The 21,195-nt window shown below is 37.4% G+C and overlaps 1 protein-coding gene across 1 annotated transcript in view; it reads left to right on the top strand.

Moving 5' to 3' along the window:
* The window catches only part of LARS1 (leucyl-tRNA synthetase 1), a 62,167-nt gene that overhangs the window by 16,497 nt on the left and 24,475 nt on the right, over positions 1-21,195 (top strand). Inside the window, exons 7-21 of the mRNA XM_020872313.2 lie at positions 2-114; positions 775-838; positions 2,409-2,476; positions 2,577-2,802; positions 5,837-5,924; positions 6,007-6,083; positions 7,336-7,389; positions 8,476-8,616; positions 11,846-11,923; positions 15,551-15,636; positions 15,730-15,795; positions 16,027-16,109; positions 16,509-16,647; positions 17,546-17,758; positions 19,196-19,253. Coding sequence (XP_020727972.2) covers positions 2-114; positions 775-838; positions 2,409-2,476; positions 2,577-2,802; positions 5,837-5,924; positions 6,007-6,083; positions 7,336-7,389; positions 8,476-8,616; positions 11,846-11,923; positions 15,551-15,636; positions 15,730-15,795; positions 16,027-16,109; positions 16,509-16,647; positions 17,546-17,758; positions 19,196-19,253 — 1,554 coding nt within the window. The remainder of the gene's footprint in view (position 1; positions 115-774; positions 839-2,408; positions 2,477-2,576; positions 2,803-5,836; positions 5,925-6,006; positions 6,084-7,335; positions 7,390-8,475; positions 8,617-11,845; positions 11,924-15,550; positions 15,637-15,729; positions 15,796-16,026; positions 16,110-16,508; positions 16,648-17,545; positions 17,759-19,195; positions 19,254-21,195) is intronic.

Raw genomic sequence — 21,195 nt, 5'->3', positions numbered from 1 at the left:
GGTAGATTGGCGCCGGTCCTTCATCACCACTGATGTTAATCCTTACTATGATTCATTTGTCAGGTGGCAGTTTCTAACATTAAGAGAAAGGAGCAGAATTAAGTTTGGGAAGCGGTGAGTTTGTTGTCCTTCAGTTTAATAAAGCAAAAATCATATAATTCCTGTATTGTAATTCAGCGTGCCCCAGAGCCTACTTTTTTCCATTTTCTCTTCTTTTTTTATAATTCCTCTTTTGTTCTCTAATTTCCTTTGGTTTCCTTTTTGTCTGGCCAGTGTCTTGATTTCTTTGAGCTGCTTAGTGTTTGTGACAAATAGAACCAGGGAGAATAGGGAGTCTCATTAAAGATTCTCTTTTATGGTCTCAGGAAAGATTCTCTTAAGTATTCTAGCCAAGTAGAAAAATAATCTTAGTTGTGTTTTAGTTTATCCTCTTGCTCTATAAATTGTTCTGTAAAGTTCTCCCTTGATCATATGGACTCATTAAAAGGTATTTGCATTTCAAAAGCTTATTTATATTCTACAGTCTTCTGTTTCATACCACAAAGCCAAGATCAGTGAATATTTTTCAGTGGTATTACCTTTGATGAAGGCAAAAAGCTTTCATTGAGTAACTGTGTTGGCAACAAAATTCCCCATAAAAGCATAAAATGATGTAGACATTTATTCAGAAGTTTTAGTTGGAATAAATATTGTGAGATGTTAGGAGCAACACTGACAAATCCATTAGGATAAAGCTTGTACATTGTAATGTTTATCATTTATTTCTTGTTTTAGGTATACCATTTATTCTCCAAAAGATGGACAGCCTTGTATGGATCATGACAGACAAACTGGGGAGGTAATTATTTGTGACATAGAATAGCTGTTGTAATAATTCTTAATGTGGGCATAGATTTTAAGAAATAAATCACAAACCTAAAAGTAGCTTTATTCCAGTATTGAGGTTTAAGTCATGATACTCTGGTGGCTGTTAAGAGGAAGGCAGATTGTCATCATAGGTACCTGTATCTTCTCTAGAACCTTGGCAGTAGGTTTAGCAGCATCAGCTTGTGCTGGAAAAGCACATTCTTGGATTTTTTTTTTTTTTTTCCTTTGGTCACTCAGCTTGGCTTGCAGGATTCCCAGATCAGGGATTGAACCTGGGCCCTTGGCAGTGAAAGCGTGGTGTCCTAACTACTACACTGCCAGAGAATTCCTAGAGAGTAGTTTCTTGAACCTCACCCCCAAATTGCTGAATCAGAAGCTCTGAGGGTGGAGCCCAGGAATCTGTCTTGTAGTGTGTTCTCTGTGTGATTCATATGCGTGCTCGTGTTTGAGAAGCACCACTTGGAGAGTGCACTGTTCTAAAAAGAGACCATGAGGAAAGGTAATGAGATACGTGGTTCACTCATGTACACAGATTCCATTTATACTTGCTTCGGTCACATGCCTGCTTATTTTCAAAGTACTTCAAGTCATGTATGACATTAGTTCATTCTTTATTCCTGAAGGACACATTAGTGACATTATTCCCTGTAATACTTGAATGAAGCAAGGGTAAGTCATTCGTGTAAAGCCTTGGCACAATAAATCAACAGTGATGAACTTTGTAGTCCCTATGAGTGTGTCATTCTTTGTTACCACTTTGAACACATTTATAGCCTAGTGACTACCTTTCAAAATCAGCCTTCAATTATGATGTAACTTACCTGATAGAAGTGAGAGTTGATCAAAATTTTGAAAGATTTGAGAGCCTTCAGAAGGCCAGTTTACTATGTTAAGCTTTAATGTAGTCAATGATAGCAACATCTTGAGTTTCAATAGTACATCATAATTTTTCAAAGCATTTTGTCATTATCATTATGTGTCATTCTCTTATGTGTTCCTCAGGACAGTTCTGTGTGAGGCACAGCACAGTTTTTTTTTTTTATTTAAAAAATTTTAAAGTAGCTATTTTATTTTTTATGAAGTAATGAAGGTTCAGAGTGATTGTGACTCCTTGTGGCAAGCCACAAGTGAGGGCCCAAGCTAGGTTTTGAATACACATCATTTGATCCCTGGTCCATCGTATATCTGTGATGACTGCTCTGTAGGATTGATGTTGATTGTATCTTCTGAGTCCCATTTTGTCAAACACTGTTTTGGCTGATTAATCCAAGTCATTCTTCCCTTGTTCTTCCCTCTCAAGAGAGCTTTTAGCAAATCTTACTCAGTATTCTGTCTGGTGTGGGGTAGGATGGTGGTCTCTCAAGTCATTTCTTACACATTAGGCTTCCATGTGGTCAACACACCACTGACAGTCTTTTCGTTGGAAGGAAGAATTATTCTAGCAATGCAAGAACCCATCTTAGAAATTTGAATCAGATCTCTTTCATAGATTAGTAGTTTTAATCCAACTCTTTTCTCTTTCAAATTTTTATTTTGTTTAGGGTGTTGGACCTCAGGAATATACTTTAATCAAGTTGAAAGTGCTTGAGCCATACCCATCCAAATTAAGGTAGGTTTGTCAAAGAATTGTGGCTTCTTCTTTTTGAAGTATCAGATAGTTGTGATAGAATCAACAACATATTTTGCATAAATGTGTGTTTTTTTCTTAGTGGCTTGAAAGGGAAAAATATCTTCTTGGTAGCTGCTACTCTCAGACCTGAGACTATGTTTGGACAAACAAACTGTTGGGTTCGCCCCGATATGAAGTACATTGGATTTGAGACAATGAATGGTGATATATTTATCTGCACCCAAAGAGCTGCAAGGAATATGTCATACCAGGGCTTTACCAAGGACAATGGAGTGGTACCTGTTGTTAAAGAATTAATGGGAGAGGTAAGTTGGGTAATGGAATTTATTTTAGGGCATACACTTAGAGGAAAATGTCAGAAATGAAATTTGAGAAAAGAACGTTTAAAAAAACTGTTCAGGTATATGTACAGTCAAGTGTATAAGTTGTAAGTGTCTGTTTTGGTATATCTTCAAATGTTATGCACCACTCAAATCAAGGGATGTCCAGTTGGAGCACTCCAGAAGGCACTCTCATGTCCATTTCACATCCCTGCTTCTGCAGAGATAACCACTACTGTGACTTAAGTCACCAAAGATGAGTCACTCTTCATGAACTTTACACAGTGAAATTGTATACTCTGTACTCTTTTATGTCTAGCTTCTTTGCCTCAATGTGATGCCTGTGAGATTCACCCATGTTGTATATGTAGGAGTAGTTTGTTCTTTTTGTTTGCTTTTTAATTGCTGTGGTGTATTCATTGTGTGACCATATCAGTAAAACAGCATTTTTATTTATGTATTTATTAGAAAATTTTTTTTGACCATACCATATGACCTGTGGGATCTTAGTTACCCGACCAGGGATTAAGCCCCAGGCCCCTGGCAGTGGAAGCATGGAGTCCTAACCACTGGATTGCCAGGGAATTCCCTAAAATAGCATTTTTGAATCTTACGTTTCTGCTTAGTAATTATCTGATTGAAAAATACTGTTCTCCCCAAGAGATTTAGTATATAGCTGCAGTAGACATTATATTACTCCTTTTAAAAAATGGGTTGTTTTTGCTGTGCACGGGCTTTCTCTAGTTGCAGTGAGCAGGGGCTGCTCTCTAGTTGCGGTGCTCGGACTGCGCTCTGCGGTGGCTTCTCCTGTTGCCGAGCATAGGCTCTAGACACATGGGCTTCAGTAGATGCGGCACATGGGCTTAGCTGCTCCGTGGCATGTGGGATCTTCCCTAATAAGGGGTTGAACCCGTGTCTGCTGTATTGGCAGGTGAATTCTTAACACTGGACTACCAGGAAAGTCCTGATACTACTTTTTTAATATGATTACCCGCGTTCCTGGTGAGCAGTAGCAGCTGCTTTTTTTTTCTGAAAAGGAAGTCTTGATCTTAACTAAATCCCTGATGGCTCAGCTGGTAAAGAATCTGCCTGCAATGCAGGAGACACAGGACACTTGGGCTGGATCCTTGGGTCAGGAAGATTCCCTGGAGGAAGAGATGGCAACCCACTCCAGTATTCTTGCCTGGAGAATCCCATGCACAGAGGAGCCTGGTGGGCCACAGTCCGTGGGGTCGCACAGAGTTGGACATAACCGAGCGTGAGCACCTGTAGTAGCCTTAGAGTTTATTTTACTTAAGTTTATTTTACTTTTACTTATTTACTAGGGTGTTTTATTCCCTTTGGTTAAGCACTGATCTTTGGTATCTTAATAGATAATCTTTTAAAAGAAAAAGATGAGTAGAATGCCATCTCAATTCTCCTTTTGAATTAGACATTTCTTATTTTGTAAATTTATTTTTTGACTAGATTACTAAATATTCATAAGACTCAAAATTTAAAAGACAAAAAGAAGGGATTCCCTGGTAGCCTAGTGGTTAGGATTCTGTGATTTCACTGCCGAGGGCACATGTTCCATCCCTGGTTGGGGAACTGAGATTCTGTAGGCTGTGCAGCCAAAAAAAAAAAGAAAAGATACACAAAATATTCCCAGTCACTTAGGTCTCTTTTCCAGAAGCGGTCAGTGGAACCAGTGTCTTGTGAATCCTTCCAGAAGGATTTCATGTATATGCGAGCAAATACATACATATATATTCTTTAGCTGTCTTTTTTAACACACAAATGGCAGTGTATTTCATCATATTGTTCTCTGTTTTACTTTCTTTTTCACTTAGCTATTTCTTAGTAATCATTTTATCAGTAGATAAGCATCTCCTTGTTCTCATTCTTTCTTTTTTTTTTTGGCTGTGCCATGTGGCTTTTAGGATCTTAGTTCCCTCACCAGGGGTTGAACCTGGGCCCTTAGCAGTGAAAGTAGAGTCCTAACCACTGGACTGCCAACGAATTCCCTTTGTTCTTATTTTCTACTGTTACACAGTATTCCATTGTTTTTCTCTGCCATACACAGTATTCCATTGTTTGGCTGTGCCACAAATTATTTAATGACTCTGTATAATGGATATTTGAATTGCTTCTTCTGTTATAAGCAGTCCTGCCACATCTCATTAGTTCCTGATGTTAGAGTTTTGTCTGAGAGGTTTTGGGGAACAGTATTAATGACACAGTTTTTTTTTTTTTCTTGCTCTTAAATGCAATGTCTTTCCTTGTTAATTTGAGCAGATTCTGGTATGAGGGAAATGGGTGGTATAATTTTAAAAATAGTTTTAAACTGTTAATGATATTTAGCCTTTATCAGTATGGCTCCAAATTCTATAAGCAACTTATGTATATGGGCAAAGGAAACTATATGGAATTGAAAAGTGCGTTTCTGTAGCTAAACAAACAGCTGCAAGCTGCTTGTTCATATATAAAAATATGGGTCCTATATTGTTGGATCTTCTATTTTTTTTTAATTTTAAAGAGAAACTAGATACATCTTCTTAACTGTCTAATTATTGTTTAAAATAGAAACACAGAGACATAATATTCTATCTTGTTGATGTCTCATATTTTGTTAAGTGATTTTTTTTTTTAATCATTTAAAGTCTTAGTTGTTTCCAGGTTTTGCTAATGTAGTTAACACAGCATTGGGCAGATTCTCAAAGAATCTTTTGAGGTAAATTCCTGGAATTGGATTGCTGGGTCCAAGCTGTGTGAACATTTTTGTCTCTTGCTGTGGATTCCTGTATTGTTTTCCTGAAGGAGTGCAAAGTTAAAAACAGTATATTAGTGTACTAATTTCTTTACAACATTACAAGATTTGAGCTTTATAATTATTTTCAGTTATTTCTAGTCTAGGAGGTAAAAAAGAATGAGTATTGTTGATTACTAGCCTCTCATGGCTTAAAATATAAACATAGTTTGAAATTTTAGTGATTAGAGTAAGTTACTTCCTCTTTGCACTGATCTTTTTCTTACATAGGATATTCTTGGTGTATCACTTTCTGCACCTTTAACATCTTACAAGGTGATCTATGTTCTCCCAATGCTCACCATCAAGGAGGATAAAGGTAAAGAGTTTATTTCTTTCTAGAAGTTCTTTGGTGTACACATCTGGTTGTTATTAGTTAATTCCCCATTTTCTTTTATAAGGCACTGGTGTGGTCACAAGTGTTCCTTCTGACTCTCCTGATGATTTTGCTGCCCTCAGAGACTTGAAGAAAAAGCAAGTGAGTTTCTGTGTTTCATGTTCACATTTCCTCTTTATCATCTCATTGGTTAGGTACCACTGAACTGTTGGATTAGGCTGAAAAACTATGCAGATATCTTTTTAATGCTATCTTTAACCTGTTTCTTGATATTTATATGTTTTCCTTTGATTTGAATTTTAAATATAATATTTCATAGAACCTTTTTTTTCTTTGGCTGTCCTGCAAGGCATGCAGGATCTTAGTTCCCCAGCTAGGGATTGAACCTGCGCCCTCTGCTGTGGAGGCGTGATATCTTAACCACTAGATCACCAGGGAAGTCCCTGTAGAAGCTTTTCTTTTTCTTTTTAAGAATCTTTTTTTAAGACTGACTTTTTTAGGGCAATTTTAGGTTCATAATAAAAATAGTGAGGAAGGCACAGAGATTCCCAGATGACACCCCCTGCTTCCACAGCTGCATAGCCTCCCCGTTATTAGTGTTGCTCACCGGAGTGGTACGTTTTATCAAAGATGAACCTGCATTGACGCCATAATTCCCCAAAGTCCATAGTTTACCTTAGGGTTCACTCTTGGTGGTGTACATTCTGTGGGTTTACGCAAACATTTAATGACATGTATCCATCATTATGATATACAGAGTATTTTCGCTGCCTTAAAAATCCTCTGTGCTCTTCTTGTTCATCTCTCTTCCTTCCCACTCCTGGCAACCACTGTACTTTTTAATTGTCACCATAGTTTTACCTTTCCAGAAAGTCATGTAATAGTTGGATTCATACTTTATGTAGCTTTCTTAGATTTTCTTTCAGTTAGTAATAAGCATTTTGGTTTCTCATGTCTTTTCATAGCATGATAGCTAATTTCTTTTTAGCACTGAATAATAGTCTGTTGTCTGGATGTATATTTATTCATTCACCTGCTGAAGAACAGCTTGATTGCTAACAGGAGAAAGTTTGTAGAAACAAGTTTCTGATACTCGCGTTTTCATTGCAACTGGAATGTAAACTTCATTTTAAGCGATATGTGTGTGTCTGTGTGAACTTTTGCTTTGGACTGTATAGTTTCGTCATTTAAGCAATTCAGTCTAACTTAAACTGTTTAGTTTTTAAAAGTCATTCATCCCCTCTTGAGATTTTTTCTCTATAAAATTAAAAAATTGTTCTTTATGGAGAGAAGAAGAAAAATACTTTAAAAAAGTTTATAGAGGGTACTTCTCTTAATGATAATACCAGAAAAATATTGATCATAAGTGTTAACTTCCTTTTTGTTTTTGTAGGCTTTACGAGTGAAGTACGGAATTAGAGATGACATGGTCTTGCCATTTGAACCTGTGAGTACATGGATGATTCAGAATATTAATGTCCATATTTTCATTAGAGGAAGAAAAGAGCTAACACTTGTAACAGAATTAAATAATTGATTCAGTTCAGTTCAGTTCATTCGCTCAGTCGTGTCCTATTCTTTGTGACCCCATGGACAGCAGCACGCCAGGCCTCCCTGTCCTTCACCAACTCGTAGAGAATGAAAATAAGATAGAGTTTAAGAGTTTATCTGCTTTAACTTGATATCTGCTGTGATGGATAAGAACAAACAAAAAACTTTTAACAGTAGGCATTTTCTTAGCACCTGCCACCTGCAGTTCGAGAACAGAGAGTTTGCCTTTTCATATCACCAATTCTATAGTAACTTATTTTTTAGTGTGGCAAATTTCCAGGCTTCTAAAGATAAAATTTTGCCATGTTACTCATGAATGTTTATGTTTTCATGTTAGTGTCTTCAGAAATGTAAATTACTAGTGAATAATTTTCATGGAGTCTTCAGAAGACTTAATATAAATCAGAAATAAGTCCATCCATAAATTTAGTTGTTTACATCATTTCACTGGCTTCCCAGGTGGGGCTAGTGATAAAGAATCTGACTGCCAGTGCAGGATACATAAGAGATTAGGGTTCAATCCCTGGGTCTGGAAGATCCCGTGGAGTGTGGAAATGGCAACCCACTCCAGTATTCTTGCCTGGAGAATCCCATGGAGAGAGAAGCCTGGCCGGCTACAGTCCATAGGGTTGCAGAGAGTTGGACATGACTAAAATGATTTAGCACACATGCATGCATCAGTTTGCCAATTTTGAACATTATTCAGTAAATTATATGCTCAGTGAGGGCTTGAGAGCTGTGGAAGCTATATGTGTAGCGAGGAAAGGACAGCGTGGGGGTTGGTGCAGAGAATTTGGGTGGTTCCTATGGACAATAGGAAGATAGATTCACATCTGGATGTTTTCCCTAATGTGTGGAGCTGACCTGATGATACATAAAATCTCATATGACTTCATTGGACAGTGGAGGCAAAAGACTATGCCCATAAGGCTGTTTTTATGTTCATTCAGTGTGAATAGTTTCACATTTCTCTTTTTTGCAGGTGCCAGTCATTGAAATCCCAGATTTTGGAAAGCTTTCTGCTGTAACTATATGTGATGAATTGAAAATTCAGAGCCAGAATGACCGAGAAAAACTTGCAGAAGCAAAGGAGAAATTGTATCTAAGAGGTTTTTATGATGGTGTAAGTAATATTTTTGTTATCATTTTTGTTTGATTTACATACTCCATGATCTTTGATTTTCTTCTTATTGATTTAGAAAAAAATATAGAAAAATTTAATACAAATTCATCTGTGTCCTGATTTGAGAGGGATTACTATAAGATATGAACAAAGCTAGTGGAGGTCATGGAATTCCACTTGAGCTATTTCAAATCCTAAAAGATGATATTGTGAAAGCGCTGCACTCAATATGCCAGCAAATTTGGAAAACTCAGCAGTGGCCACAGGACTGGAAAAGGTCAGTTTTCATTCAAATCCCAAAGAAAGGCAATGCCAAAGAATGCTCAAACTATTGCACCATTGTACTCATCTCACACACGAGCAAAGTAATGCTCAAAATTCTCCAAGCGAGGCTTCAACAGTGTGTGAACCAAGAACTTCCACATGTTCAAGCTGGATTTAGAAAAGCCAGAGGAACCAGAGATCAAATTGCCAACATTCGTTGGATCATTGAAAAAGCAAGAAAGCTCCAGAAAAACATCTATTTCTGCTTTATTGACTATGCCAAAGCCTTTGACTGTGTGGATCACCACAAACTGTGGAAGATTCTTCCAGAGATGGGAATACCAGACCACCTGACCTGCCTCCTGAGAAACCTGTATGCAGGTCAAGAAGCACCAGTTAGAACTAGACATGGAACAATGGACTGGTTCCAGATTGGGAAAAGAATACGTCAAGGCGGCATACTGTCACCCTGCTTATTTAACTTATATGCCGAGAGCATCATGTAAAATGCCGGTCTGGATGAAACATAAGCTAGAATCAAGATTGTTGGGAGAAATATCAATAACCTCGGATATGAAGATGACACCACCCTTATGGCAGAAAGTGAAGAACTAAAGAGCCTCTTGATGAAAGTGAAAGAGGAGAGTGAAAAAGTTGGTTAAAACTCAACATTCAGAAAACTGAGATCATGGCATCAGATCCCATCACTTCCTGGCAAATAGATGGGGAAACAATGGAAACAGTAACAGACTTTGTTTTCTTGGGCTCCAGAATCACTGCAGATGGTGACTGCAGCCATGAAATTAAAAGACGCTTGCTTCTTGGAAGAAAAGTTATGACCAACCTAGATAGCATATTAAAAAGCAGAGACATTACTTTGCCAACAAAGGTCCATCTAGTCAAAGCCATAGTTTTTCTGGTAGTCACGTATGGATGTGAGAGTTGGACGATAAAGCTGAGAATCGAAGAATTGATGTTTTTAAAGTGTGGTGTTGGAGAAGATCTTGAGAATCCCTTGGACTGCAAGGAGATCCAACCTCTCCATCCTAAAGGAAATCAGTCCTGAATATTGACTGGAAGGACTGATGCTGAAGCTCAACTCCCGTACTTTGGCCACCTGATGTGAAGAACTGACTCATTTGAAAAGACCCTGATTCTGGGAAAGATTGAAGGCAGGAGGAGAAGGGGATGAAGGAGGATAAGATGGTTGGATGGCATCACCGACTCAATGGACATGAGTTTGAGCAAGCTTCAGGAGTTGGTGATAGACAGGGAAGCCTGGCGTGCTCCAGTCCATGGCGTCGCAAAGTGTCAGACATGGCTGAGCGACTGAACTGAACTGAACTGATTATAAGATTATGTTCTTCTCTTTCCAAGTTTCTTTTTTTAAATCTATTTTTGTCCAGTAGTATTACAGAAGTTCCATTTTTCTGCCCCTAATTTGTGAGTGAATATATAAAGATGATGTTTAAAGTTAGTTCATCTTATTATGCAATACATGCCAAAGGTTTGTGGACAATACCAGGTCCCTTTGCTCTCTGTGTTTTTTTCCCTTTGCTATCTTAATGGGATGAAATTTTAAATAAACAGTTTCATTCAGTTCATTAATTTGCTTGTTAATACAACTACTACATGCCATCTTAGCACAATTTTTGAACCTCTCTTTTCTCCTTAATTGTACATATGTTAATGTGGCTTACATTTCTGTGGAAAGAAGGTGAGGCTAGAGAAAGTGAAAACCCAGTCAAGTTATTAGTGACTTGAGGTTGAATATTTTTAAGGCTGTAAATGAGAATGTTTTTTACTTTTGCTTTCCATTTCTCTGTATGACCAAATATTGTTTATATGTCTTTTTTAAAACTCAACTCATCCATGTTTTGGATGACGCTAAAAGCCAACACTAATATAGCACTTACATATTCACTTATTTACATCTCAAAATGACCTTGCAAAGTAGGCACTTATTCCCATTTAACAGATAAGGAAATTGAGGTACTAAGACACTTAAGTAATTTACCCAGTATCAGACAGATAGCCAGGTCAAAGCAGAGCTGGAACTCAAACTAGGCAACTTGGCTCTAAGATTTGTGCTGTTAACCCCTGTGCCATGATGATCAATAATCTGTAATTCATAATGATGAATTAAATAGATGCGGAGCATTTTGGCACGTTAGAGGATTGGGAGGTGAAAATAGAAAACACATCTTTTCCACTTAAGGTAGAAAGTGTTGGGAAATCCCTGTGACCCTGTGGTTAGGACTCTGCATTCTCATTGCTGAGGGCCCAAGTTTGATCCCTGGGTTGGGAACTAAAATCCCACAAGCTGTGAGGTATGGCCAAAAAGCCCCCAAAACATAAAAAAGATAAAACCTATTTGAAAGAGTCAACAGGAATCAGATAGATGGAGGTCAGTATCTGCCGGAAGGGGATGGTGTCTTACCTCTGTGACAACAATGGGCAAGGCAATACTCTGCTTGAGAATTAAATCTCCCCATTACATAAAAGGCAGAGTTGAGAAACCGTAGGCCTTCCTCTCAGAGCCAAGTTTATCACATGGCCAGGCAAAGGAGAATGCTTGCTGGCAACAGACGGAGTTGAAAAGAGAAGCCTAACGGGCTGAGCTGCACTGGCTCAGTTCCTTCCCCCAAAGCCTTCAGGAATGATGTGAGTTAGGGCAGAGGAATTCCCTCCACATGGAAACCTAAGAAGTAGGAAGGAAGTGAACTTTTCTTTCTAATCATGTTCATAATATGTATCCTAGTTACACTAAAAGAAAACCAAGTGTGTTATAAATACTAGTTGTCCAAGCTGTGCCAAAATAAAGATGTATGGTTATAAATGTGATAAATTTCACACTGAAAATATCCTGGTTGTTTGTGGAGGTAAGCTTAGGTAGGAGAAAGTTTAAGGCGGGACCCAAAACAAATTTTAATTGTACGTGTTTTTACACTTCTTATCCTTTTAGGTAATGTTGGTGGATGGATTTAAGGGACAGAAGGTCCAAGACGTAAAGAAGACTATTAGAAACAAGATGATTGACACTGTATGTAATAGACTATCCCCTGAAGCCTGTTTTAGAAGAGCTTTTAGTTCATAGACTTTACAATGTTAATTAGTAATTTTCTGTAGTAGAACCTGGAGCTGTATTAAAGATATAATTTTATTTACATATAAAATTGAAGACGTGTTTAATAATAGCAATTCATTTAACCTGAACATTCCACCTGTAATGTTGATGAAGGTAGTGTTCTAAAGTTGGCATGTGTAGATTGCATACAGCGAAATTTAATGACGCTTTCTGGCAGTAACCATTTGCAGTACTGGTAGTTAACAGTTCTTTCTGTAGCGCTTTTTGCTTTTATCCTTTTCCCCCTCTTCGTTTTTGTTGTAATTTTTTTATTGTTGAGCTACTTAACTGCTGAACTTTTGAAATTGAATTTTTGTTTTTGACAGTTATGTATACCTGTAATACAGAGAGACTGTGGTCTGTAAGTCTTGTTAAAAAAAGGCAGCAGTTTCCTCTCCATTCTTCCACATCCTCTTAAATTTCTTTTCTTTGGACAGGCTTACTTTCATCTGTTTTATTTCTTTTCATATCTCCACCTCTCTTACAGATCTCTAATCTAAACGCTTGTAATGTAATTTAAAAATTTTTCAGTTTTAGGCATTAACCATTGATTTCCTGCTATGAAAGATCAAGATTTAACTCTTCTCCAATCTGTGTGTTCCCCTCTAACCTCATATTTGTATATACTTCTTCACCCCACATCTTCATAGTATAGGAATATTATAACTTAGGTTAGAGAGGTAGCCAGTGTGTTGAGAATGGCTGATCCATAATGTAGTATACAATGATAACTTCTCTTCCTCAGCTTTTGGTTTTCCTTGGAGTTAATAACTGTCTTTTTTTCTTTCTCTACTTTTTTTTACTTTTAAATATAATTATACACATTTCATCCCCAAACTCTGTCCAACTGTTTATTTCTCTTCTCAGTACTTTCAAACATATCAGTGTGCTATTGTTTACATCTTAGAGAAAGTTCTCCCAGAGCCTTCCAGCCTGTTGTAGTCATCCAGACTGGTCGCTTACTGTAGGCGTGCACAAATGTCATCTGGGATAGTCCTCCACTGTTACTTAGGATTTCCTTTGTTTTTCTTGAGTTGAATCTCCTTGATCTCATGGCTGCTTCTTTCTTATTTACTTTCTTGTTTTGTTGAAGTTCTGCCTCTAGAAATGTTCCTGGAAAAGGGTACCTGGAAGATAAATTTTATGACCTTCCATATCTGAAATATCTTTATTCTGTCCTCATACTTGAATGCTTGGATGTAGGATTCTGGGTTAGAAATAATTTTCCCTTAAAAATTTGAAGTCCATTACCCATGATGTTCTGGTTCAGTGATGCTGTTAAGAAGTCCACAACCATTCTGCTATGGCGTGATCCATGTCTTCCCTCCCCCCTGCCAAGCTTGTAGAATCCTCTCTTTTGAAATTTCATGATGATTTATTTGGTGTAGCTTAGTTTTCATTCATTCTTCTGGGTGTAGGATTGGCTCCTTCAGTCTGGAAACTTATGTTCTTTAATTCTGGGAAAATTAACTTTTTGTTTAATTGTTTTATCCCTTCTTATTCTTCATTTTTGTTTTCGGAATTCTTACTATTCAGATATTGGCTCTATTAGACTCTGGAAGTTCTTTTGCTTTTCTCTCTGGGGGAGTCCCTCAGCTTTTTCTTCCTATGAGTTTTTGTGCGTTTGTTTACTGTGTGTTTTTTATATCAGCTCCACGTCTGCTTGTGCATATGTGTATAAATAAATATTCCTTAAAAAAATCACTAAATTTTTTTCTTTGTGTAGAAAATTTCAAACATAGAAAAGTGGAGTAGTGTAATGAATTCCTGTATACCTGTTACTCAGCTTAAGCATTTACCAACTCAGCCAGTTTAAGAACTTATTTTTGTTATCTGATCTTTTGTGATAGGATGTTGCAATTCTTATTTAATGAATATGAAATTTTAATTTCTTATTAGTCTGAGGAAGACTATTGATATTTAAGAGTGCATACAAAAAGATGATTAAAAAAAAAAGATGATTGGAACTTTTTTGGATATAGGTAGAACTTGTCACTGGGCTTCACTGGGAGAGATCTGGAAGGTCCATTTGGGTCAGAGGGAAGCCCTGCTCTTAGCCTTGATGTTAGGTAGGGCTTTGTGGTTTGTTAGATTCCTCTCAGAAGATTCTTCAGTTTCTGGCTTAAAGGGTCTAAGCTAAGTGAGCATTCTGGGAGCTAACATGCAGGAAGATTGCCAGGGTGGGTATCAGCGCCCGTGTGCTGACTTTCTCTTAATCCCCCTCTTTTCACCATGAAACCCATTCCCTCAGCCTTGTCCTCCGGTTGGGAGACTCTGTGTTGTCCTCTCCCGAGTACAAACCCTCATTGCTCTGCATGCACAGGGAGGGGCAGCTGCCTGTCTGCACAGTGTGGGACTAGGGTATCTGGTTCTAACTTCTTTAAAAGACTTCAGTGACTCTTCCTCTTTCCAGCCTCATGTTACCTCCTTATCCAGAGCTGTCTTGTGCCACAAATCTCGAGTCTTTTGGAGGTTCTGTAATGCAAGTGAAGTGAAAGTTGCTCAATTGTGTCTGACTCTTTGCAACTCTATGGACTATACAGTCCATAGTCCGTGGAATTCTCCAGGCCAGAATACAGGAGTAGGTAGCCTTTCCCTTCTCTGGGGGTTCTTCCCAACTCAGGGATTGAATCCAGGTCCCCTGCATTGCAGGCAGATTCTTTACCATCTGAGCCACAAGAATTCAGCTTTCTCTTCTGTGGGCTTAGGATTCAGCTAGCTTCCTTTTGTCCACTAATACAATTGTCAGTCATTCTGCTTTTTAGTTTCCAAAATTTGGTTGATGTTATTTCTTCTCCCATTCTTGTCTTTGTGACATCATACCATTAAAAAGAAAACCTTTTTGTTGTCATTTTGTTCGAATTTTGAGAAGGAGCAGAGTTAATTAAATGTCTGTTTTTAATTTACCATTGTTAAACCAAAGTCCTGCCTGTTTCAGTGTGAAGAACTTGTGTTAAGAACACAGAGCAGTGAATCACTTTATGAATAACAATGCTGAATCTTATTTTAAAAAATTATCCTAGCCTAATAAGCTTGGGATTGTAACACCTTAAGAGATATTTGTTTTAATATTAAAAAAAAATAAAATTTATGGTCAATTTTCTAGTGGAAATTTTTCACGATACTATAAATCTTTGGTAATGTTATTTGCCGTATCTAGTTTTCATGCCTGTGTTGTTTTAAAGGCAGTTGTTCCATGCATTTAGTTTCCTATTTTTATGTTCTTATAACAAACATAGAAGGCTGCCATAGCTTTCAAACCATAGCAATAGAAGCTGTTAAACATCTTTTACTCTGCAAAGGAATAAGTTGTACCTAGGGAAGGCGATCCACCTGATAAAGATGCAGGCCTTTTCAGAAACAAGTGATATACAGAAAGAAAGGCAAGTAACTTCTACTCTGGGAAGAGGGAAGACATAGTAAAAACTTGCAATTTAGTTATTGGTGGTAGAGCATTTTTTTAAAAGTTACTTCTTTTCTTGAGGAATAGAGATAGATTGCTTTGACATGGTATCTGACATATTTTTATTTATTTTCATCTAGGGAGATGCATATATTTACATGGAACCAGAGAAACAAGTTATGTCCAGGTCTTCAGATGAATGTGTTGTGGCCCTGTGTGACCAGTGGTTAGTTTCTCTTATAGATAGCAAGCAGAAATTTTCTCCCATCACTTTGTTTATCCTTGACTTTTTTTTTTAAATCAATTTGTCCATTCCCAGGTACTTGGATTATGGAGAAGAGAACTGGAAAAAACAGACATCCCAATGCTTGAAGAACCTGGAAACGTAAGATGGGAGAAGGTGCTGGGGAAGGGGAAGTGTTAGTCGTTCAGTCATGTCCAACTCTGTGAGTCCGTGGACTGTATCCCGCTAGGCTCCTCTGTCCATGGAATTCTCCAGGCAAGAATACTAGAGTGGGTTGCCATTCTCTTCTCCAAGGGGAAGGGGAAGCAGATGAGAAATAGGGAAGACAATGAAGCTAAAGAGGAGAGACACGTTATATTCTGCTCTGTCCAGGTACTGTGAGGAGACTAGGAGGAATTTTGAAGCAACCTTAGATTGGCTGCAGGAGCATGCTTGCTCAAGAACTTATGGCCTAGGTAAGCAAACTTAAAATTTGTCCATTTGAATAACTTTGCCAGTTACACAGCAGGTTAACACTTTATCTTTTTTCCTTCTCTTTCATTGTTTTTCTGAACTGGAAGTGAGAGGTTTTTGGTTAGAGGATGACAGAAACTAGGGTCTGGTCCCCCCTCCTATTCACCTGATGGTAGAAGTATCTAACCCATATAGTTTTATGGTGCAGTTATTTTTAATAGAAAATTTCTAGTGCTTCAACCATTAAAAAAAAATTTATCAGTTTATATTATTCAAGTAAATTTAAGAACCTACAGAAGTAGCTTTGTCAGTGCTAGAGATCTGCTTTTGAAAATGTGAATTCTGGGGATGAAGTGTCTCTTAGATTCCTCTTGCACAAATTTTCTTCCTTTTACTTGTAGGTACTCGTTTGCCATGGGATGAGCAGTGGCTGATTGAATCGCTCTCTGACTCCACTATTTACATGGCATTTTACACAGTTGCACACCTGCTGCAGGGAGGTAACTTGCATGGACAAGCAGAGTCTCCGTTGGGCATCAGGTTGGTAAATGGATAGGGGAAGAAAGGTAATTTGTTAACATGAGATGTAATTTTTTGATTTATGTATTGAAAATGCTTTTTAAAAAATTATTTTTGGATGCATCTGATCTTGGTTGAGGCAATATCATTATTGTGGCATTCCAGATCTTTAGTTGCGGTGCAAGGACTTTTCAATGCTCAAGCTTTCTCTCTAATTGTGGTGTGCAGGCTTCAGAGCACATGGGTTCTGCAGTTGCAGAATGTGGGCTTACTTGCCCCTTGGCAAGTGGGATCTTAGTTCCCCAACCAGGGACTGAATCCACGTCCCCTGAATTGGAAGGCAGATTCTTAACCCCTGGACCACCAGAGAAGTCCCTGAAAATACTTTCTAATAATTTGTTTTTATAAGAATTCATTTAGTGGAATTTTGTCATGATGTTTTTTGCTGCTGAATTGAGAAAAAGTAGTCAAAAACCCCTCTGTTATCCACTCTTTATTCTTATGGGATTCTCTTGTCCTCATTTGTTACTGTAAAACATTAAGAAAGTGATTTCTGGGATTCCACTGGTGGTCCAGTAGTTAAGAATCCACCTTGTAATGCATGGGATGCGGGTTCAATCCCTGGTTGGGAAACTAAGATCCTACATGCTGAGGAGCAACTAAGGCCGAGTTGTGCAACTACTGAGCCCGTGTGCCACAACTAGAGGATCTGTGTGCTGAAATGAAAGATTTGGCATGATGCAATGACAATCCCCCATGCCACAGCTAAAACTCGACACAGCCAAATAAATGAATAAGTAGAATAAATACTTAAAAAAAAATCTATTTCTACTTCATGGTTGGATTAGAATGTTGTTTTTTTTCCAAAGAAACTATATATATGTGTTGTTGTTTATTCATTACTTTTATTTTAATACAGACCACAGCAAATGACCAAGGAGGTTTGGGATTATATTTTCTTCAAGGAAGCTCCATTTCCTAAGACTCAGATCTCAAAGGAAAAATTAGATCAGTTAAAGCAGGAATTTGAGTTCTGGTATCCTGTGGATCTTCGAGTCTCTGGCAAGGATCTTATTCCAAATCATCTTTCATATTTCCTTTATAATCATGTGGCTATGTGGCCAGAAGAGTGGTGAGTGCTAAAAAAGATGTGAACTAAGCTTATTGATTATTGACAAGGGTTCCTTGTGGCTTCAAATATACTGATGTTATTGTAGGGGGTATTGTTAGATTTGCCAATACGTTCTTTTTCTTATATTAAATGTAATGAAGGAGAAAGCACACCTTCTGTTATATACAGAAATTCTCATACCTGCTTTGGACTGCCAAAGCATTTCACATTTCAGATATTTTGACGGTCAATCAGTAATTCGCTTGACCTATTATGTGACTCATTTGACCTGTTAAGATGCTGAAATAACAGGCAATTTCAAACAGAGCCTAGGTCATTAGAATGGGAAGGAAACATCCTTTTAGAGCTGAGAGCCCCAAGTTTCCAGTATTAAGTCATGATGTTCTGACTAGAATCTGGATCAGAGATGCATTTTTAATACCATGTGCTCGAGAGTATTCCTTCTGTCATCTTCCCTTTTGACCCAGACATGTTCCTGTGTCTTTCTCTCCTGTCTTCAAGTAGCTGAAGAAACAAACCCCTCCCACTATTCAAATTTTATTTTGCAGAACCAAAGCAATCTCATGGAACTTCTTGTATTTAGGGTGAGATTGCATTTGGAATGAGATTACATTTTCTTTCTCAAGAATAAAAGATTTTGAAGGAGAGGAATAAAATAAATCTGATGTGGTTCTTGTCACTCAGTTTTCTCTATTGGTTTAAATGTGTTTTTGGAGAAATCAGGTGTTTTAGAAGTACTTATTAGTAACATGGTTGAATACTGATCCCATTGCATCAAGTTTTGGACATATATGAGGGTGTTAAAAATTATATATATATATATATGTTTATATTTTAAATATACAGTAGGAACATTTAACACTTCTAAAAGATATTTAAATAAGTGGTAGCTTCCGGTGCCTATGTTACCATTGTTATAATTACTTTTAGTAACTCATGTAATTTTCATTACAACGTGGAAGAGGATCTATCCCTGGTGGCACAGTGGGAAAGAATCCACCTGCAATGCAGGAGATGTAGGTTTGATCCCTGGGTCGGGAAGATCCCCTGGAGAAGAAAATAGCAACCCACTTCAGTATTCCTGCCTGGGAAATCCCATGGACAGAGGAGCCTGACGGGCTACAGTCCATGGGGTTACAAAAGAGTCAGACACTGCTTATTGACTAAACAACAAAGATCTTTTTATATATAGCCTGGCCTGTATTTTTAAGATAGTTCATAGTGTTTCATCGTATGCCTGCACCATAATTTATAAGCCAGTCCTTCACTAGTGAATACTTATTTTCATTTGTTTCCTGTTATAAACAGGACTCAATAAATATCCCTGCACATTTGCCTTAAGAAATTTTTATGACTCTTAGCATTTTCCTCAACTTTTTAAGGCTAAGCCATAATCTTTAAATTTTATTTTCTATCTTTAAACATTTACCTGTCAAGTGATAAATGGCCTGTAGCTGTGAGAGCGAATGGACATCTCCTCCTCAACTCTGAGAAGGTAACACTCATTACCTCTTGAAACGTTAGAATTCTGCAGAAATGTTTTTCAGATTTAGGATGTTGTACTTTCTTAAAGAAATAAAGAATATGAAAATCAGAGAGGTAAAAATCTTGCATTAAAAATTTTTAGTACTACCAATTAAATTAAAGATTTATCTTTAAAATTGAGTGAATGGAATAGATAGTATTAATTGAGAGGTGGGATGGGGAAAACTTTCCTATATAATAATTGTATTAGAGTGGCAAAGAGTGACAAATTGTTACCAGAGAAGAGAGGCAGAGAAAGGGACAGGAAATATAAAGATTCTAGCTTTATGACCCTACAATATCTTTCTCATTAAGTTGAGAAAATAGTTTGGTGGTTTTTGCTTTTTACTGTGACTAGCCATTAGATTAGAATAATAGAATTTTGGAGTCTGTAGGATTCTTAAGTGTTATTTAATGCTTCTTTCTAGACAGTATATCTCTCCCTCTACTACTGCAGCTTCCCCTATTACTACTAATGATACTATGATTATACTAATAGTATCATAGTAGTATAATGATAGTACATATATTAATATATATGATTTTTTTAACGCTTCATAAGTATCTGATTATTCAGTATCCTCAACAGGAGTTATGCCAGTCTCTTGACAAGTCCTTTTTTGCCCCCATAATGCCTTTGTGCACGAGAAAGGGGCACGCTTCCTCAACTAAACAAAAAAATTATATTACAATGTTATTTATTTCTCATTAATAACAATTCTAACAAGTTGGACGTGTTCCAACTTGGACTTGTTCCAACCATTGTATCTTGCTATATCTGATGGAATATTAATGATCAAAGAATATTCATTGCTATGTCATAATGAAAATAGTTATAGATATAAACAAATAGTAGATTATATGAATTGCAAAATGAGATTTCTTTTTTTAACCAGTACCCTAACAGGGAATAAAAAAGTTCATTTAAGATAACCTGTACATTAGGCTGGAAAATAGCTACTTTATAGATTTTGTTAAATCAACAAGGACTTTTGATTATCTAACTCATTTTTTCTTTGTAGGTCAAAGTGGAACTGTATATATATTTACATACATATATGTGTGTGCATGTGTATATGAGAGTGCAAATATAAATCCTGCTATTAATATAACATGATGTTTCCTTTGGTCTCCACATTGTTGTGTTATGTATACACTGTACGTCCCTGGTAGAGGGCTTTCTTGGTGGCTCAGACAGTAAAGAATCTGCTTGCAATTCAGGACATCCCAGATTCAATCCCTGGATCAGGAAGATCTCCTAGAGAAGGGAATGGCTACCCTCTTCAGTATTCTTGCCTGGAGAATTCCATGGACAGAGGAGCCACAGGGTCGCAAAGAGTCGGACATGACTGAGCGACTAACACTTTCACTTAAGTTTCACTTAAGTTTCATACTCATTTTATTACAAGACTTTATTGCTCTGTAGTAGAAACTTGATAGAATGGCCACTTCTCTTTGGTGTTAGCAAAGTTACCGAGACATAGAAGTTTTTTAAACAGTAGATTGCTGGGCTGTGCACAGTACCTACTTACTTGTGCTGCCCTCAGGCAGAGCACAACTTGAGTAAGCAGCTATTGTGAGCCTAATGACAAGAAGTTTCCTAAAGCCCTGATTTTGACCTAATGAGCTTGTCCATTCATTTCTGAATGACTCTAATTGTTATAAAGCTCTTCTAACCAGCTGAAGTGGTCCATAGTCACAGCGTAATCACTCCACATGTCTAAACCAATTCCCAAGCGACAGTATCAGTTAATGGAAAGAGCCAGGGACTGAGCGTCACATGGGAGATGCCGTCCTAGCTTTGTCACTGACTCGATTAGTTACTCAGGCAAGTTATTGTATTGACTGGGTTTCAGTTTTCTCCTCTGTAAAATAAGTTTAAGGTGTCTTTTCCTTTGCATGTTTCTAATCCT

Source organism: Odocoileus virginianus, chromosome 3 (assembly GCF_023699985.2).
Source record: "Odocoileus virginianus isolate 20LAN1187 ecotype Illinois chromosome 3, Ovbor_1.2, whole genome shotgun sequence".
Taxonomy (NCBI): domain Eukaryota; kingdom Metazoa; phylum Chordata; class Mammalia; order Artiodactyla; family Cervidae; genus Odocoileus; species Odocoileus virginianus.
This window is presented reverse-complemented; position numbering and strand designations above follow the sequence as displayed.